This window comes from Aythya fuligula, chromosome 15, assembly GCF_009819795.1.
Source record: "Aythya fuligula isolate bAytFul2 chromosome 15, bAytFul2.pri, whole genome shotgun sequence".
NCBI lineage: Eukaryota > Metazoa > Chordata > Aves > Anseriformes > Anatidae > Aythya > Aythya fuligula.
In genome coordinates, this window is record NC_045573.1 from 702,977 (window position 1) to 722,153 (window position 19,177).

At 51.5% G+C, this 19,177-nt stretch overlaps 2 protein-coding genes across 2 annotated transcripts; both read right to left on the reverse strand.

Moving 5' to 3' along the window:
* Positions 1-104: 104 nt before the first annotated feature.
* GGA2 (golgi associated, gamma adaptin ear containing, ARF binding protein 2) lies at positions 105-13,229 on the reverse strand. The gene is made up of 17 exons (XM_032198037.1): positions 13,183-13,229; positions 12,860-12,944; positions 12,137-12,212; positions 11,550-11,648; positions 9,701-9,824; positions 8,746-8,849; positions 7,579-7,659; positions 6,771-6,908; positions 5,853-5,934; positions 4,951-5,070; positions 4,501-4,662; positions 4,196-4,251; positions 3,738-3,889; positions 2,766-2,935; positions 1,674-1,843; positions 1,125-1,235; positions 105-536 (listed from the first exon to the last, which is right to left on the reverse strand). The coding sequence occupies exons 1-17, from the start codon at positions 13,214-13,216 to the stop codon at positions 426-428; spliced, it is 1,875 nt and encodes a 624-aa protein (XP_032053928.1). The 5' UTR covers positions 13,217-13,229; the 3' UTR covers positions 105-425.
* Positions 13,230-13,454: 225 nt separating this feature from the next.
* EARS2 (glutamyl-tRNA synthetase 2, mitochondrial) lies at positions 13,455-18,662 on the reverse strand. The gene is made up of 9 exons (XM_032197729.1): positions 18,557-18,662; positions 18,306-18,461; positions 17,615-17,804; positions 16,886-17,358; positions 15,989-16,097; positions 15,657-15,810; positions 14,766-14,896; positions 14,250-14,385; positions 13,455-13,735 (listed from the first exon to the last, which is right to left on the reverse strand). Exons 1-9 carry the CDS (start codon positions 18,660-18,662, stop codon positions 13,652-13,654), a joined length of 1,539 nt encoding a protein of 512 aa, XP_032053620.1. The 3' UTR covers positions 13,455-13,651.
* Positions 18,663-19,177: the final 515 nt, after the last annotated feature.

Below are 19,177 nucleotides of genomic sequence, written 5' to 3' on the forward strand. Positions count from 1 at the left end.
GCCCCCAGCCCCCCCCTGGTTGTGCTCCCCCCGCCAGCCGCCGCCCCGAGCCCCCTCAGCCCCGTGCCCGCCCCTCCACCGAAACCGGGCTGGGGGGCTCTGCATTCACGACCCCACGCGGGCTGGTGGCTGGAACGTGTATTTTTTAAACCAATAAAAGCACATAACGGGAAAAGGGGCCCAAAAAAGAGCAGGGAAGGCGGCACGGAGGAAGCCTGAGAGCACACAGGGCCCAGGACGCAGAGGGCAGGGCAGCAGCAGGCGGGTGCACCCCTCCTGCCACACACCAGGAGGAAAGGGATGACAGATCCCGAGGAAAGGAAACGTTGCCCAGGCCAGGGGGCACTCCTGGCACACCGCCCCCCGCTCCCACCCTCGCCATCACCCCCCCAAGGCAACGTGGCAATGTCCGAGGCAGGCGAAGTTCAGCTTTTGCCCCACAGCTCTGCTTCTGGGAAGCCGGTCACCTCTCCCACCTCGCTGAGGGGCTGCGCACCCTGCGTGAAGCTCAGCTTGTAGCGCAGGCGGGTGGGAACCTAGGGGAGAAAGGGGCAGAGAGAGGGGAGTCGTGGCTGCAGGCTCCGGGTCTCCTTCCCTCAGCCCTCACAGCCTTGCTGCAGCGAATCACCCCCTCAAAGGGGAGACTAATGCTTCAGCCCTGCATGGAACAACATCTAGAGGTTCATACCATATGTAAGGAGCTCCCGGGAAGGAGACCTGCGCACACCCTGCAAGGGCATGCTTGGAGATCCAGGCCAACCTTCTCAGAGGCAGAGGACTCCCTTACACCCATCTTCTGTCCCATAGTTATTCATCAAAGCAACAGAACTGCCACCTCTCACTTGTGCCCTGGGTGGCCTCACATTCCATTACTTGCAGACAGCTGCACGATGTCCTCCAGGTGCCATCGCAGCAGGCAGAACTGTGCAGGCCATTGCAGCAACTACCCCTTCAGATTATTGATCTGAAAAGCTGTGGCAGTGGGAAAAATGTCTTCCCAGCACAACCCAGGCTTGTCTCTTCCACCCAGCTCCCAACTAATAACATTCCTGCCTTTCATGCTAACACCCTACCCATTACAGTCACATTCGGAGTGACCCACCAACAGAGTCACTGCCACGTACTTTGTGTGGGTTGGCCAGCAGCAGGACCTGGGACACCACTGCTGGGGGAAGAAGAGGGCTGAAGGCTGGAAGTTCAGATCCGGATGCTGGTTGCAACTTTATTTTCATGGTCTGAAAGACAAAACAAAATTAAAGCCTTTGGGGCCATGCTGAAAAAGAGCTGGGAGTACTACCAAGCCACAGAGCTAGTTAAAGATGTCAGGCAGATTTTGTCATTTAATGAAACGCACGCCTATCCACAGCCTACCTCTAAAGGCAGATATTCTTAAACAGACAATTCTTTGCTGCGCATACGGGCAGAATATGTGCCTTACCAGAAGGCTAAAGCAGCATGTCTGGAGCCCCGTTTCTTTCTCTCAAGGCTAAGGATCCACACTGAAACCGGCACCTGGGCCACAGGCACCACCATACAACTGGTTCACAGTTCAGAGAAAACGAGCTGTGCAATTTCCAATATACCAGACAAATTCTAAGCACAAAATGCCAAACCTCCTTCTCGGGACATTTCTGAGTAGTCACGCTCCCTTTTATTCATCATCGGCTCCTTACCTTTGGGACTGCAGCCTGGAACACTATGTCCTTAATTGGCTGAGCCGATGTGCTCAGCATGGAGAGAACCATCACCAGCACATCTGGTCGGCCAGGAGCTGGGTCTCTGGAGAAGTGGAGCATAGCCTTGAAACCGTTCCTGTCATACACCGTAAGGGGACAGATATCGCCTGCCAGAGATAAAAGCAAAATAAGAAAAGAAGCATAGACTGCCCCTCCCTACTGAGGGCAGAACAGTGAAGACAGGATAATGAACAGCAGCAGGAGACACTCGTACAAACTTGTACTTCCTCTAGCAAACTCACAGGCCAAAGCATACAGCATTTGGCCACAATTTACGTTTCACCTCCAGGACACAGAAAGGAATCTGAACGTCTGAGTTAGGTACAGGACAACTAGTAGGTCAGTCGTTAACAGTCAGAGAGATCAGGTATGAATCCAAGAGGGAAGGTGGGAGTAAAAATATAACTTATTGCTGGGGTACATCCACACCTATTACCATCCAGCCTTTCCCAAACCCGACAAATCCTGAGCTTGAGACTAAAGTCAGAAGACAACCTAGTCAGTATGTCTTTGTACCCATACTCTTCAAAAATAACAACAGCCCAGACGCTGCAGTCCTCCTGTAACAGGACATGCCCTACAATGAGACACTGGGGTGCCACATACCCTGGGTAACGCTCATTCCATGAAGCGCTTTCAGACAGCGTTAAATCAAAAAGTACAGGTGGAAAGAACAGCTCTGCCTTAGGAAATGGGATAACTCCCATGTGTAGATATCTCTTAAGCCTCTGGAAAAGAACTGCTTGTAGTCTGATTAAAGATGCTAGGGCCAAAAAGTTTAGAAGCACACTAAGATTAGCCAGGACAGGAAACTCCTGACTCCTGACCAGGGAGGACAAGGACATTTCCATGGAATAACTCCTAGAACTATCTCAAATTCTCAGATACACTAAGTCCTTCATAGAATACTCTATTTTTCTCCAGCTGACCCTCACAACATGAAGATACTTCGGCTTTCTTGTTCCTGTGCAAAAATCACAATGAGAGCTCTATTAAGCAGAGCCGGGGCACAGAAATTATTGCACTTACTCGGTGTAATTGAAATTAAAGGGACAAAAATGTTTGCTAGAGAAACATCATTGGAAGCTGGATTCAAAGAGGCAGCAGGCTTCTGCTCGTAGCCTAGGCTGGAAAATGAAGGATCTGCCACTGGGCTATTTGGAAGATCTGGAAAGGGCAATTTCATTGGTGACAAATCCCTGGAAAGAAAAGCATGTAGAAAGCTTTTATTAACTGGGAAGACTACATGGTATATACCATTTTCTGCTGTGTCCATTTTCGTGTTCCCAATCCCTCATCCCTTTTATGTATATAAAATAAAGTACAAGCTTACGCTCTCTGAGTTCTAGAAAAGCTTGAAAATTGCCTCTATTTTGTGTAGAAGAAGCTGCTGTTTCAGCATTCATTAAGGCAGACTTTGGTTTCTGTTACTGTCATGAAACTTTGTCCAGGGCTCTGGAGGGCTGTGCAGGCTCTCTGGGGCTCTAGTCTGTGAGATTAAAGTAAGTTCTAGCTCAAAGACAATGCAAATGGCGAGGAATTTCCAGTAAAATTTCTCGGCCTATGTTCTGACAGACTGGATAAGCTCACCATAATGGTCACCTACTCTGAAGATCTGTGGAGATTAATTTGGTTCATAAACTATTAGGTTTCTAATGAATGCCAGGAAACAATCTTCTCAGAGCCTGAAAAAAGCTGGGGAAAGTATTTTCTTAGTCACAGATTATTAAAAGAGACCTGTCTGCAAGGTTTTGTTCCTTTAGCTCAAGAATACCTTGTTACTAAGCCATAGGATTTGTTTTACCACACTTCTGACCCTTTGAAAGTCAGAGCTTGGAATTACAATAAACAGGTGCACAATTGCTGCTTAAGAGCTGATGCGTGGATGGATAGCCTGCCATCATTAACCAGATGCAGTTAAAAGGTTTTCCCAAACCTCACTGCTATAATACAATATTCCTCATCTCCAAAGTCAGACTGAGCTGCATAGGGCTTGCTTACAAGGATAATGTCTTGGTCCTGGGAGGTGGAGAGAACTGATCAGCCAGGCCCTGAAATTCATTCTTCAACGAAGTCCTGTCTTCCCAGCTCTCCTTCAGTTCCAGCGTTTCAAAGGCACTTACAATTTCACTATATCCATTGTTTACACCAGTCTGAAAAAAAGGTACTTCTGGTTCACGCTATATACTGGTAGCAAAAATCAAACCTGTTCCATTGAAAATAACTCTTTTTTTTTTTTTTTTTAATACTACTACTTAAGGTAGAAATAGATGTGAGAAATCTTGTTGCAAACTGCAATTTATAAACTCATTACAGAGCAGGAAGATTCCAGTTTCCATTCAGAATAGAGGGACTTTAAAAAAAAAATAAAGGTTGCCAGAGAAGGCTAGGAGATCAAAAATGCTATCTGAGTTTTGTCCTTTGTATTTTACTGACTAAAGTACCTGAGGATCACTAACCTCTGCCACTCCAAAGTCAGGTGGTGGTTTCTGTAAACCAGGAGAGTTGCTGAGTCCTAAGAAAGATGCCAAGAGCACAGATCAATTACAGGAAGCAATTGTTTTCCATACGTTCTTCCTTTGCTGTCTAACAGCAGTTTGACTACAGTTTAACACCATTAACAAAACTACATTCCTGAAAACTCTCCCTAGCTAAAAGGGTCTACGCTCGGTTAGGACCAACACTGAAGTCAAAGTTCTTCTACATCTGTTAAGTACCAGGAACTCTGGTAACAAGGACACAGGACTGAACTGTGCATACAAACCTATTAACTCCTCCTCCAGCAGACAACTGGAGGTGGTGCTGCTGTGTCGGGAGGCAGTGGTTACGTCTGAAAATTGGTCTGTAGCAGACTGGGAGGTCGCCTCCAGCTCAGAGAAGTCAATCAATGTATAGCTCTTCATTCGTCTTGGGGCTGGCCGACATGCTTTGGAAAGAGCAGAAAGAGTTAAAGGGAAGCCTCCTAAAAGGAGCAGTGTATGCCTGGCTACAAGCAAGGACTAAGTTGAAAACCTCCAGGAATATTTTCAGTCAACCAAATGTAAAAACAAACAAAAAAAACAACACAACACAATGATCACTACATCGTAGTTTTCCCATCTTAGAGGATTTTCTCCATATCTGTTCTCCAAGAAGCGTTTCCCCTTCCAAGCTCCATTCATACACAAAAAGCAGGAAGCCGAGCTGTCGTGGAACACTGCAGGATCCTCTTTACCTGGTGCATCAGAGAGGCCGGTGACTGAACCTCCTCCACCATCATCTTCAAGGCTGGCTACAACCTGCCTGCACCGTCCCAGCGCCTGTGTGAGCTTGTCGTTGGCCTGCAGTATCTCGGCTGGGAAAGAAGAGAAGCAGAGGAAGACTTGCACCCAACATGATGAACTATCGCCTTCAGATCCTTTTCTTCTGCCCTGCTCTCCACCCAGCATCCCCATTTTGCACATTTTTCATTCTGTTTTCTGAAGCACAGCATTTTGCACACACATTCGTTGATTTTAGTCTTATCTGTAACTTATCAAGACCACTGATCTCCAAAGTACTCACAGTCCCTGCATCTCTTATGCACATAAAATGTCTGAGGCACAGATTAGCTCTTTGCTGTCTAAGTTGTCTGCATTTTCAGCAAGGCATCATTTCAGTCATGTTTTCGAGACAAATAGATAAGACTGTGAAATGCAATACTCTGGGAAGGGCTAAATTTCACAACTGTGGAATTCAAAGAATTCTGCTCATATAACCCTCCCCTTTCTATTATTTACAAAATTCAAAAAGCATTCTCCCCTCTGATATAGACAGGGAAAACTACCATCTCTCTAGAGAAAAGCCTCAAAAGCTTTCAATTCTCGGAACAGTAAAACGCAACACATTCTGAAAACCACCTTGGATGGAAGAAACTGGATTCATCATTTAACTTTGAGGGAAATTTAATAGCTTCCTTCGAGAGAAATAAGAGAATCCTTATGCCACTTCTCATGGAAACGGTTTAAAAGCCCAAGTAGAAAACTTGGCTCACAAGTACCTGAGCATTTCTCCTCTGAGGAAAGGAATACCCCACTTATGAAAGGATGTTAGAGGAATTTAAATGCAATGAGTTCCAAAGACAGTGTTAGCTCTTACCAAGAGCATCATCATCATCAACTGTCTCACTGGCAAGGCGGAAGAGCAGCGGCCTGAGCTTCTCACAGCGTTGAAACAGGTTCTAAGAAAGGAAAGGTTTTGTGTCATTGCTTGGGAGATCCTGGGCACTCTCAGCACTTCTCTCCATCCAACCATCTGTAAGCAATGCTACTCTAGAACAGCAAGATGCATTCTGCCCAGGTCCAGACAAAGGACAGCAGTGCTGCATGTTGCTGCACTCCTAAAATTCACAGCGACCTGGAAGTACAGCCACTGGAACAAGTGTTACTAGCATCTCCTCCTCAGTCACATCTCATCTATGCATACAGGTGTAAGGTAAGGCAGTGTTAAAACTTCCAATTTAAAATAAAAAAGCATCCATGGATGTAAGATGAGTGAGAGGGAAGTGTTATGACCATCAGCTGCAAATACCTTTATGGCTCTCTTCACAGTGTTTTAGGAAGTATTACATGAATGATTTGTGAGGCAGACTACTGAACTCTGGGTAGAAAAAAGGGGAATCACAGAACCATAATGGAAGCTGAAGAACCCAAAGCTTTAAGCTGCCCAGATCAGATCTCCACACACCCACCTAACCACGGCTGGACTAAAGGGAATTCCCATGTGTTACTCCACTATTAGAGGAAGAACCATTTCCCTATAAGATACCACAAGAAGAGCAGATAATCTGCACAGAAACTCAAAGTGGCACATCAAAGCCAATTCCATTCCAATTTCCATTCTCAGACAAGAGGGACATCGCTCATCAGGTATGCTGGAAGCTATTCCTGCTGTGGTAACGCACTTTCCCTTGCAAAAACTGGGTGCAGCCTGCTGCCCTTTGAATCCTGTTGTCCTGAGCCCTCCCAGGCATAGCCAGCCAAAAGAACCTCCCATGTAGTAAATAGAATCGTCTACCTGGAGCGTCTCATGGTCAGATTTGGCTAATTCTTGTCTCTTGTAATTTTCCAGCAATTCATCCATTTGTTTAACGTTCTCAGAAACCTCACTGATTGTATTCACTCTTTTGGACACCTTGGCTGTCTTTTCCTGTTCCTTTGATGAAAAATGAAACAAAAATAGACAATGATTTAACTAATAAACACAGTGCACATGCTTTTGTCAGGGTCACTCCGGATAACTCTTGTTGCAGGACTGCTTCCTATTGACACGTTACTGAAGGCAGACGGCAGCACAAAGCCGTGTGTGTAACAACTCCACGAAGAGCTCCAGTGCACGTGCACACACACACACAATGCCTGCAGGAAAGAGACAGTTCTGTACAGATGTAGCTTTTCACCCATTGGGAAATGAGTTTATTTTTGGAAACCTCCCACTAGATCACTAATGCAGAACTACTGCCAGGATGCCACTAAAGAGCGAGCATCCTGCCACGCGTGCTCCTGGGAATAAATATTCCCTCTTCATAGCAATTGGCATACGTTAGGGAAACAAAGTAAGACATCTCGCACTGTAACTTCAGAATAGCAAATACTGAAAACTCATCCCTCCTCTGGGGCAGCGGAAACGGTTCACCTGAAGCTGAACTCTGGGCCCCCACTAGCACCTGCTGGTCCTGCCTCTAACACCAGGACGGCAGCAGGCATTCCGGAGGTCACGTACAGAGGGCCCTCTGCCACAAACCCAACTGTCGAGTCACTTCTCATCCTCTCCTGCCACAAACAGCTTCTGACCAGAGGAACTGCCGGTTCCTGCGAATGCCTACCTCTTTAATCATACTCTTGATCAGACGGTTGGCAGCCTGCAAGTCTTCAGAGTGGCTGCTCTTCAAAAGCCTGGCTAGCAGCTGTGGAGCGAGACCATGGGACAGCAGTCAGTAACATCCCTGGGCACTGTGCTGCAGGTACACCTCACAACAGAGCAGAGTCACAGACACCCACTGACATAATTGTTTCCATAACCCTGGAAATACGTGGGGTTATGTCTTGTAATCTGGCAGAGGAACAGCAGTCAAAAGTGCACGAGCAAAGCTGGTAATAACTACAGGTCAGGCTGAGAAAAAAACAGAGCTGGCTCCGACACATCTGTCTTTGTGGCAGGGTTCCTTAGCCCCCTGCTTCTCTCCATGTCTAAGAGCAGAATAATGACAGCCCTCCGCTTCCCCGGCACTTGCTCACGCTGATTATTAGTTTGTAACACTTCAAACACCTACCAGTGAAACATGGAACAGATCTGAAGTTCCACACTGAAAGTAACAGCTGAGCAGTAGAAGACTGAGGAAGTGCTTGAACTGTGGGGACTTCCAAGGGTGCCCTGAACACAGGCTCATGCTGCAGCTTTGCTCCATCTCTGCCAGCCCGCCCTCCACCACCAAAAACCCTTGTACTGGACTGGGGCAGAAGCCCTCAACAGCCCCATGGTTCAGGCACTCACTCGGGATACAGGAGATACAAGCTCAAGCCCCTGTAGCAAACATGGGTTTATTTATGCAACAGAAAGCAGCTCAGCACAGACAGATTAGAACAAACACTTTCTGGAACAGCCCGAAGGCTGATTATTGTTACCAGGGGCATGGGAAAAGGGAGAAAATGACCCAAGCCCTGGGCACTGCAAAGGAGAGCTCTCCTTCACAGGGTGCTTGGGAATAGGAACTGGCTCTGCAGCGCCTGCAGAAGCCTTCCCCCAGGAGAGGTGAATAGCAACTGAGTTATTTCTGTAAAAATGTTTCACTTTTGACCACGCAATGTTTTCTGACAAAGTCTCAAAGAATTTTCACTCTCTACTTCTAGCCCTGGCACAGCAAGAAGTATCAGCTGTATCAGCAGTATCCTGATGTTCTGAGACACAGCAGGAGCCGCCAAAACACGACCCAGCATGTCTGCTCAGCACTGAAACTCAGAGGGGGAGCGGGGAGGAAAGCCTTCAGGCTTACCTTGGATTTCTCTTCATCTGTGTCAAAAATAGAATTCTGCGGTCTTGGAGAAGGAGGAGGTAAAATTTTGTCCTCTGGCAATTTGGGGTCTTCTTTTACAATGCCTGGAACAGGTAGCAATATTTGTTCAGTGATGCCTGAGCTGCTGCAACAGCAGTGCTCAATAGCACGCTGGATTTTGTGCCTGGCTCCTTCATCCGTCCCCACAAGTTTGCAGAATGAGACAGAAGCAAGGGGCTGCCTTCGCACACACCTCAAAGAGAAAGACTTCCCTCTCTCCCTTGCATTAAACAAACCAGAGGGCACACAACACTTCCCGGGTGGGAAATACGACACGGGTGCATCAGCGGGCGCCCAGCCCCTGCTCTGCTGCCACCGGCACCACCGGCTGAGGCACCCGGCTGCCACGACTCTGCAGGCAGGTTACGGCCGCACAGAGCCCATGCTGTGCTGCCCCTGGGCGGCCCTGCAGCCCCCCACAGCCCCCTCCCCGTTCTGCCCCTGCATCACAGGCCTGTGGCTTCCTGGGCAGCACCGGCAGCAGCCGGCCCTTCGGCACACAGCACTGCACTGTAAGGAACGGATCCAAGCCCCGACTTCAAAGCTCTCTGAACCCATCACTTCATAATCCCAGCAGAGTATTCCAGGGCAAAGATCGCTCTGAATTTGTCCTGAGCCTCTTCCACACACAATAGGTGTGAGCACCGTGTGAACGGAGGCCACAAGGTTAGGCTGATCTTTGACTCAACAAAGCTGTTCTTTGGTAAATCTCTTTAAACAGTCACATGCACCCTTGAGTACCCCAATAGCCTTGTAAGTGTGGCCCTTGTCCCCGTTTCCCTTGCACACATTTTACAAAAAAGCTGAGTCACAAAAGCCGAGGGGACAGATACGTGTGATCTAAAGCCACGGGACTTCAGAAGTTAAAAAGGAAGCTGCAATAACAGAAATAAACCTTGTTTCTTCAGCATCTGATAAGCATCCCGGATTTTAACTTCCTGAGGAAACCAGACTGTCCAACTGAATATTATTTCTGTGACTCTTGACTTGACTTTTTCTGAAGACCAGGTTCCATAGTACTTGGAAAAAGAAAAAGAAAAAAGTAAAATAAGAAAAAGAAATCAAAACCACAGAGTTTGTGCCATCCAGGACACGTGGGTCTAGCCCCAAGTTGTTTGGATGCAAAGATGAAGGAGCAAATGGATTCCTGTGACACATCCACGGTGCTGTCAACTGCATTCTGCAGTACACGGAACAGCGTGCATGGCTGTGGGTGTGAATAAAAGGAACGTGTATGGTAATTGCATAAATATTATATGACAACTGAAATGAAACCATTTCAAAGCTTCTCTGATCAGTTACTGAATCTGAAACCGAAAGTATTTTTTTTCTTTTTTGAATTTCAGCGAAAACAGTTCTGTACTCAACTTTAAATACTTTCCTTAGCTGTTTGCAATACAAATAGACCTGGAGAAATGAAAACTGAACAAAACTAGAAAGGGAAGTTATCTTTTTTCAGCATTTAGATATTTTCTCTGATTTCTCTTATTATTGCCATGAGCATTCACTTTAAAGTACTACAAAAACCATCAGGAAGAATGATAAAAACCACATACAAACTTCTGAAACACAAGGTGTTTTAAGCTCATGTAATAATTCTTTTGTCAAAACAGCAAACTCCCTCTCCAAAGTAATCTATTCTTTGAACTGTTGTTTCACTGAAATACCTTTACCAAACCTGTGACTGAGAGAAGAGTTTTTGTTGTTCTGTTAAACATTTCACTGAAACTGGTGATGCATCCCTGCCGTCAAGCTGATGTAATGGAAAATGAAGCCCTTGCAAGTGGTAAATGTGTGCTGTACCCACTAACAGAGAGAACCGAGTACTGGGCTGCTGAGAAGGGTATTTAAGAACGTCTCAGGCCTGCTATCTGATGCAAAGACCAACGTGTGACGATCACGCCGTCTCTGATAAAACAGATCTCCAATTTTCATCATGCGAGCCACGGTCAGTGCACCACAGTGCATTCCCTCTGAACCCTCCTCACTTGGCTTTTAAAACTGAAGTTCCCATTTTTGATCGTTGCTTCTCTTCTCAGGGGGCAGAGATGACACTCGGAAGAGAAGTGCACCACAGCAGGGAGCAGCAATGAACACACTCCAAGCCAGAGAAGCAGAGCAGCTGGAAGGGACTTTGCCTGCACATTAGCTACAGATGATCCCTTCCAACCTCACTCTCAGCTCCATCCTCAACTGCCAGGCATGCGCAGATGGGGCTCAGAGCCCCCTGCCCAGCTTTCAGGACACTGCCAGCAGGACCCCAAAGGGGGCTGCACAAATGCACAACCTCCACACGGTGGTGGAGCAAGCACAGCACAAGTGCTGCTCAACTTCAGTCCCCCCTTGTCCTCTTTTTAGGCTGAACCTGCCTCATGAACAGGACCCAAACTCAGCGTAAGCTTTGACATGAGAAAGCAACAAGGACAGCAGGCTGAGCACAAGAGTTTGAGGACAGAACATAAGAAAACACGGGACAGGCTCCTGGCGTCTGTCCTCTGCCACTCAGCTTCGTAGAGAGCGCAAGATGCTTTCTACATTTCCTTTGTATTCCATGTCCTTCTCCTGCTAACCCTAAGAAGAGTTAAAATTATTACATCTTTTACAGGGAAATTCACTTCTAATCCTTGTGCTTTAAAGCACAGAACAGAAACTCTGTTCTGCTTCTATGAGAGATTAAGTTTTTGTATCCATGGTGAAATAAACGTGTCCCATTTGCTACGTGCAGTGTAACCACAACCACCTACCTTTGGGGAAAGCACTTTAATCAGCTCATTCAGAAACCTGAATTTTGCTATTTCATTGTGAAATTTCTCACCGCAGTTATTCACACACATCTCCAGCACCTGCAGAAAACAAACCGGTACCAAACAGAAACTGAACACGAAAGCTTTGTGGGATTTTTAAAAAACTTGCTGTTAAGATACAATATCCAAGAACTTTCTGGCACTGCATGCACACACACAAGATACTAAGGAAGTTGTACACGAGAGGTTTCTTTTCTTCACCCAACCTTCCTAAGCAGCACACACATATCTGCTCTGTTCTCCCCATCACTAACTTTTGGACTCACTGACCCCATGGCAAGACCACAGCCAAGACAAGAGCTGCAGACCTCTTAAGTACCTCAGCAGAATGCTAAGGGAAGGAGCAACAGCAGTGACTCCCTCCGCTCTGCCCTGGGTACCAGATCCATAGTGCAATGTAAAAAAGCACACGTAAAGGAGAGACACCCAAGAGAAAAAGACGTCCAGGCAGCTGCACCGTCCCTGCCCCGCAAACTGCATTTCCAAGTAACTACTGCCTCTCCTCGCACGTGGGTAAAAGCACTTACTGTCAGCGCATGGAGAGCTTCCACCTCTTGGGGTGATTGTATTTTGTGTGCCAGCAGCCTCAGTGCAAGCGATGGGCTGGGGAGCAACAGAAGCAAGTCACACAACGCACTGGTTCCCAAGAAAAACAACTACTGCGAGTTCTGCCCTGCAGAGAGTAGCAGTCACCAGATGCACGACGTGCCACATCGCTGACACCTCTCCCTGGCACAGGGCTGGCCTGGGGTCCCTACACACACACGGGGTGCGATGGGCAGACATCAGCAGCTCGTGGTACGGTGCGACAGCCCCACCAGAGGCTGGTCTCTCAGAAGCGAGCCCGTGGGACAGGCACCATGAGAACTGCTCCTGTGGTGCCAGGAGCTCTGACCCGCAGCCCAGCGCAGAGCCCGGCTGGCTGCGGGTGCCGGGCTGCGGGCTCGGGGTGTGCGGGTGCAGGCTGTCAGGAAGCGGGCAACCATGAAGCTGGGACAGCTCCACGGCAGGACGAGCTCCTGCGCCTCTCCCAAACCGCGGACAGCGGGAGGGCGGGGAGCCACGGGAGAGCTGCCGGCTCCGGGAGGAAGCCGGGGCGGGGGGCAGCGGGCTCGGGAGGCAGGAGCTGTGCCTGCAGGAGCACGGGGACCTCCGGGCAGCTCCTGGCTGCAGCTCCCGGAGCCGCTCCCGGCCGCCCGGCCCCGAGGGGAGCTGTGGCTGTGGCTGTGGCTGGGGCCGTGCCGCCTTACCCGGCCGTGTCCGCCTTCAGCTCCTCGCAGAAGCGCTGGATGCACTCCCACTTCTCCCCGGGGACGCTCGGGTCGGTGGCTTCATCTTGAGCGGGGTGAGAGGAGAGGAGAGGGATCGGGGCTGGGGATCGACGATGGGGACCGAGGATGGGGACCGACGGGCGGGGGGCAGCGAGCGGCGCACGGGGACCGCGCTCGGCCCCGGGCACCCGGCTCCGACCCCGACTCCCCCTCCCCCGTCCCGTCCCGTCCCGTCCCCCCCGTCCCGCCGCCCCCTCCCCACCTCCCCCGTGCCCCCGTTCCCGTCCCGGTGCCGCTCTCACTGAGCCAGCGCTGCAGCCGCCCGGTGCCGTCCATGGGCGCAGCGCCCCGCCCCGCCGCAGGGCGGGCAGGAAGCGGCGCGGCCCGGGGGGGAGCCCGGCACAACGCCGGCCACGGCCCCGCCCGCTCCCCGTGTTCCCCCCCCCCGGTGCCGGGCTCCCCGGGGCACTCCGTGCTGCCACCGGGCGCGGGGCCGGTGGGCGCTGGGGACCCTGCTCCCCCCCAGCCTGCCCACCCGGCCGTGCCCGCGAGGAACGCACAAGGACAGAGCCGCTCCTGCAGCCAGCTCCCCGCCAGGCGGGCTGCCTTTCACTTGGCTTCCACAGCCGTACAGACCGCGAACACCGCCCGGAGCCCCCCTCCTCGTGTGACCCCAGCTGATCGCGCTGTCCCCGGGAGGCACAGGGCTCAGGGACACGGTGCTGTGCCAGCCGCAGCCCAGGGCTGACGCCCGCAGTCACTGGTCTGGTGTCAGCTCGAGAGCGCTTTGTGTAGCCTTCCACACACTTCTCTGGGTCCCAGGGTCACCATCATCTCCGCCACGCTCGGTCCGTGCTGAAACACACGAGAAGTCATTGTAGGAACGGAAACCTGCACTTCTCAGTCCAAATGTCTGCATCACCAGGCAGGAAGCGACAGCGTGATTAGCTATCAGATTGCTGTTAGACTGAGGGCAGGGGTTTTCTGAGCAATCTCAAAGTAAGATTTATTTTTTTTCCCCTCCCAAAGTACTAAAATACTGAGTGCCAAAATACTAAGAATGATCAAACTGAACCAAAAAGACAGCTGGTCCAGAAGTTTTTCTAACTCCACATTTGTGACCAGCACATTCATGCCTTAACAATTTCTGCCTTTCTGAAACTTTCAGAGCAGCCTTTCCTCCAGAACTGCACATCAGGACTTTCACTTGTAACTGCAACTGATGTGAATTCTTGCAGGATGTGCAGCCAAAATACCAGTATCTTGGTATCAGAGAGAAGGTAGCTGTTTGAAAAAAATAAACCACAGCCAGGAAAAGAGAAGGTCCCAGTCTCAGTTTTTTTTTTTTTTTTTTTTTTTTTTTTTTTACCTGCTGCCCACTGAGAGCCAGGCGAAGGAGCTTCATCATGCTGCTGTACTTAGTCTCTCTGGTTTGCTTCTGAAGGTTTCTGAGGTCTTTGTTCAACTCCTCCATGGTCAAAACAGCTGTTTGTCTCTCCATAAGCCTTTAGGAAAGATGATGCCTTTACAGTCTGGGGATGTACAGCACACAGGACTCCTACCCAGAAGCATCTAGTGACTTAGAGAACTGCCAGCTGCCTCAGACTGGTTTTGCAAAATCTTCTCACAATTCTAGCAGTTCAGGGTTTTCTCTCCTGCCCTAAGCGTTAATGCTCAATCCCAAGAGCTTTAATGTAAGCGTTCCTGCTGGTAAGCAGCCTTTCAGTTAAAGACACTCAGAACTCCTCACCAGTCATTAGCAGCACATTCTGAAGTAAACCAAAACAAATGAAAACCATGAGCGTGTCCAACAGGAGCACAGCAGCCAAGAGCGATGCTCTGGGGCAGACAGGTGATGCGTACAGAGCTGGAAAGAGACACTTACCCTAAGACTAGTTTTCCTATGTCATCTGCTTCTGCAGAAAGAGTTTGGAGCTGCTCTCGGGACACTGAGGGCCTAACCCACAAGTAAGCATAGTCACACGACACCAGGTCCTTCAGGAGGCTTATGTGACCCTGGAGGAAGAAAGCAAAGCTGTCACGGCTGAGGGCTAAGGTGAGGGGGTGAGGAGGGAGGTAGCTGCTGCTCTCTGGACTTCACAAACAATTGAAGAGGGTCCAAACACCCCGCTGCCTTGCGCTTTGTACCTCTCAAAAGAAACATGAAGCGCTGATGTTCCGGCTGCTTCGTTCTTCTGCAGCCATAACCAGCTGGTGTGAACACGACACGAAAGCAGCCTGCGGGGCTGCTCTACGCGTCCTGCTCAGCCACATGCAGCTGACTCAGAGTTCAGCCTGGGAAGTGGCTTGCCACACTCAGAGCTGCCTCTCATGAGACACGTAGCAAGTCACATGGCCGGCCCAGTCCCTGCTGCCACCACCACCCTCGTGCTCGCAGACAGGGACTTTGCTTGCCCTTTTAAGAACACTTCATTGCCTGCAAGGAATTCACCAGATGCTACAGCAGCATCCCAGGGGCAGACTGGGAACCTGCTGGCTTCACCTCTTTCCTGACACTGGAAGAGCCACGGTATCTTCCATCCTGTCCACAGCCTACGCCACCCATTCCTTCAGGTCAGCTAACTACACCACCGTGTTTTGGCGGTTTTTCCCTGAACTGGCAGTGGCAGCCACCTGCTGTTTGCAGGCTGCAGAGCTCAGGTCAAAGCAATGCCCAGAACTCAGTTGAGTCTCCACGCAGGAATCCCACAAACCCACGGCGTCCCACGCTCCAGGACTACCTGAAGCAGTAACACAACGCTACCACTTTTCATACTTTTCTCATCAGGAGGACTTGCTCCACGTACTCCTTTTCTAGAACCTCTTTATCCATTTGTTGATCCCCATAGACACGCTCCACCAGCGACTGCAGCTCCCGAATTAATTTCTGCCGAAGCTCTTCATTCTCAATGTGGCGAGCGAGGTGCACCCTGTGACAAGGGAGAGAACTGCTTTTAGACTGCTTTGGGTTAGTCCAACGCCAATGATCTCAGTCTCCCAACACTTACCAGCTGGAACTTTAGACCTGCTAGAAAAGCAACATCAAAGCCCCATGCAGACGTCCTGCAGCAGACCATTCAGATTTAACGTTACCGCCGGTGTTTGTACCTGTTGAATTCCGGGAGCATCTCAAGATCCAGTAAGGCGGAATGGGTCGTAATCCTGCTGATTTCAAACTGTGAGATCAGCTCCTCCAGAGTCCTCCCCATCTGCTTCTCTGCAACATAACCCAACGAGGTTATGATTTGCATTCGCTCTCCAGCAGAGAACTGAAGTCACTGCTTTTCCTTGCAAACCCCAGGCTCAGCGCTGCTGCAGCAGCACGGCCGAGAGGTGAGAGAGGAGGAGGAGGAGGGCTGCCTTCCACGGCGCTGACAGGAAGCAGCGACATACGAGGAGGGAACTTCTGGCAGACACGCACTGGAAGTTGCCCTCTTTGGACGAGCAGACTCTCTGAAGGAACTAGAAAATGGGACATTCTGCCTGGCTCTGCTACCCCCTTCAGTGAAACAACCCTTGCATCATTCGGCCCAGCAGAAATAACACCTGGCCAGGAGACTCTGCTGTCCAGTAAAGGTTTCATTCCCAAGCCAAGTTCCTGAAACATAAGTTCATGCAATAGTCACACAGCGAGAGCAAAAGGAGTAACTGAGTCAACCTCTCACGGTCTTTCAGGTTAAACAAGTGTGAAAGATGTGTTACTTGGCTGCAATCATTAACCACAGAATACAAGTTTTCCCAAGAGCTTGCAGAAGGCTTCTTCACCTTGAGAAGGACGTTGTCCCCAGTAGGAAGTCTTTAAACTTTAGACTCCACTTAAGTGGCTATCCAAGGACAGAAATATTCACATCATCCCAGGCCACCACCGAGGCCTTCCCAGGAGCTCTGCAGAAGCCCTGGCAGCATTTCAGTGACAGAAGCCCCTTCAGACTGGTTGCTTGACTACTATTTCCTGATCCTTTTGAACACTGTCAAAGTTCTTGAATACAAGCCCGTTGCCCTTACCTGCAAATCCAGAGCCACAATTGGTGATAATGTCCAGCAGAGCCTCTGGCAAGTAGCCATCCTGAGCAAAGCGCTCCACGAAGACGTCCCCCTGCCTTTTCGACAGCTTAGCACCGTCCTTGTTCAGGAGCAGCGGGAGGTGGCCAAACTGAGGGGGATCCCAGCCAAAAGCTTTGTAGAGCAGGAGGTGCTTGGACGTTGAGGTAAGCCACTCGGTTCCTCGCAGAACGTGGCTGATGGCCATGTAGTGGTCATCCACCACGTTTGCCAGGTGGTAGGTGGGGAAGCCGTCCCCCTTAAGAATCACCGGGTCGCCTTCCACCTCGGCCACTTCGTGCTTGTTCCAGCCGTAGACCAGGTCCTGGAAGGGCTCCACACCCCTCTCCAGCCGGAAGCGCACCACCCAGTCGAGGCCCTGCGACAGCTTCTCAGCCACCTCTTTGGGCGTCAGGTGCCGGCAGCGGTTGTCGTACCTTCGAGAAAGGAGAGCGGGGGTCTCAGGTTAACACACACCAACCCCCACCACGCTTACATTGGATGAAATCTAAACAAATTCCTGAATTTCAGCTGTGGTCTGCCCATTACACATCCAGTCAGCTTCTCATCTCTGGACATCACCCCCCTCAGCTTCTGAGGGCGCAGAGACAACACTCCCAGCACACACACCTTGTCCCAAGGGGCTGGGAGCGCACAGCACAGAGGCAATGGCCAGGGAAGAGGACTGCCTACCGTGGGGTTTGCTGGTTCCGCAGCGCCTCCTTCTTCAGCAGCTGCAGGCGTTGCGGGGTGCAGAAGCAGCGGTACGCCGCGCCGCGGTCCAGCAGCACGTCGCAGGCCTGCCTGTACAGGTCGAGTCTCTGCGACTGCCGGTAGGGCCCGAACGCACCGCCACGGCGAGGGCTTTCGTCAGGGGCAATGCCTGAAACGTGGAAAGGCAGAGACATCAGGGCATGGAGCGCTGCGTGGGGAGCCCACAGCAGGAAGAACATCGAAACCCAGTGAATGGTCGGGCGGCTCTGATGGGTGACCCAGAGCAAGGATTAGTCAGGGGTAGGTGTACAAAGGGTGCTTCAGAAATACAGCCGGGATCGTGGCCAATTGTTTCACTTGCTCCAGAATTAGCAGTCAATGGCAGGGATCTCCAAAATTTATCTGTTTGTGGGGACACCTGTGGGATCTGGCTCTAAGTGCACTGTAGTTGCTTGCTCTAAGGTTCCCCTCGCTCTTAGGGTCAAGGAAAAAGCAGAAGACTCAGAGCACAAAGCGACACCTTCAGACGCCTTTTGGCAAACCCCGTACGTGCAGTTTATCCCTTCATTTATTGTATAATTTGTCAGGGGGGGCTGCGAGCGCCGACTGCTGCTCCCGGCGCGGCCCCACGGGGTGCTGTGCCCCGTGCTGTGCCCCCCCCCCCCGCTACCTGCCCACTCGAGCACGTCCTCGATGCCGTCGGCGGCGTCGCGCAGTGCCCGCAGCCGGTCGGTGTCCTCGATGCGCAGCACGAAGGCCCCGCGGCGCTGCCGGGCGAACAGGAAGTTGCAGAGCGCGGTGCGGAGCCCCCCCAGGTGCAGCCGACCTGCGGCGGGGACGGCGCGGGGCGGTCACGGCCGGGGGGAGCCTCGGGGCGGCCCCGGACGCGCCCCCCGCCCCCCGCCGCCCCCCGCCCGGTACCTGTGGGGCTGGGCCCGAACCGCACCCGCGGCCCCGGCCCCGGCCCCGGCCCGGCCGCGCCGCCGCCACCGCTCAGCGCCCGCACGGCGCCCACGGCCCGCGCCATCCCACAGCGCCCGGCCGGCACCGCGCCGCTTCCGCCCTCAGCCACAGCACGCGCTGCACGCCGCTTCCGCCCTCAGTTCCCAGCCAATCAGAGAATGTTTCCGCCCTCAGTGCTGGCACGCCCCACACACCGCTTCCGCCCTCGGTTCCCAGCCAATCACGGAGCGCTTCCGCCCTCAGTGCTGGCTCGCACTGCACGCCGCTTCCGCCCTCAGTGCCCAGCCAATCACAGCACCGTTTCCGCCCTCAGGGACGGCACGTTCAATCACGCTTCTTCCGCCGTCGTCTCCCAGCCAATCAGAGCGCCTCTTCCGCCCTCAGTGCCGGCACCACCTTTCAGGGCACTTCCGCCCTCAGCGTCCAACCAATCACGGCGCCGCTTCCGCCCTGGGTGCCGGCTCCGTCCCGCCGCGCCCCTTCCGCCCGCAGCGCGCAGCCAATCAGCGCGCCCGCAGCCAGCGGGGGCGGGGCTCCCCTTAAAGACACCGCCGCCCCTTCTCGCCGCGCGGGGCTCGG

What these genes read in the sequence shown, in the direction of transcription:
- EARS2 (XM_032197729.1), bottom strand. Translation starts at nt 18,662, where the DNA reads ATGGCGCGGGCCGTGGGCGCCGTGCGGGCGCTGAGCGGTGGCGGCGGC. An exon ending in CGGAACCAGCAAACCCCACG is followed by an intron (nt 17,359 to 17,614) that starts GTAGGCAGTCCT and finishes CCTTTCTCGAAG; the next exon opens with GTACGACAACCGCTGCCGGC. An exon ending in TTGTGGCTCTGGATTTGCAG is followed by an intron (nt 16,098 to 16,885) that starts GTAAGGGCAACG and finishes GTTATGTTGCAG; the next exon opens with AGAAGCAGATGGGGAGGACT.
- GGA2 (XM_032198037.1), bottom strand. Translation starts at nt 13,216, where the DNA reads ATGGACGGCACCGGGCGGCTGCAGCGCTGGCTCA. An exon ending in TTAAAGTGCTTTCCCCAAAG is followed by an intron (nt 9,825 to 11,549) that starts GTAGGTGGTTGT and finishes TCTTTTTCCAAG; the next exon opens with TACTATGGAACCTGGTCTTC. An exon ending in CAGATGAAGAGAAATCCAAG is followed by an intron (nt 7,660 to 8,745) that starts GTAAGCCTGAAG and finishes CTCGCTCCACAG; the next exon opens with CTGCTAGCCAGGCTTTTGAA.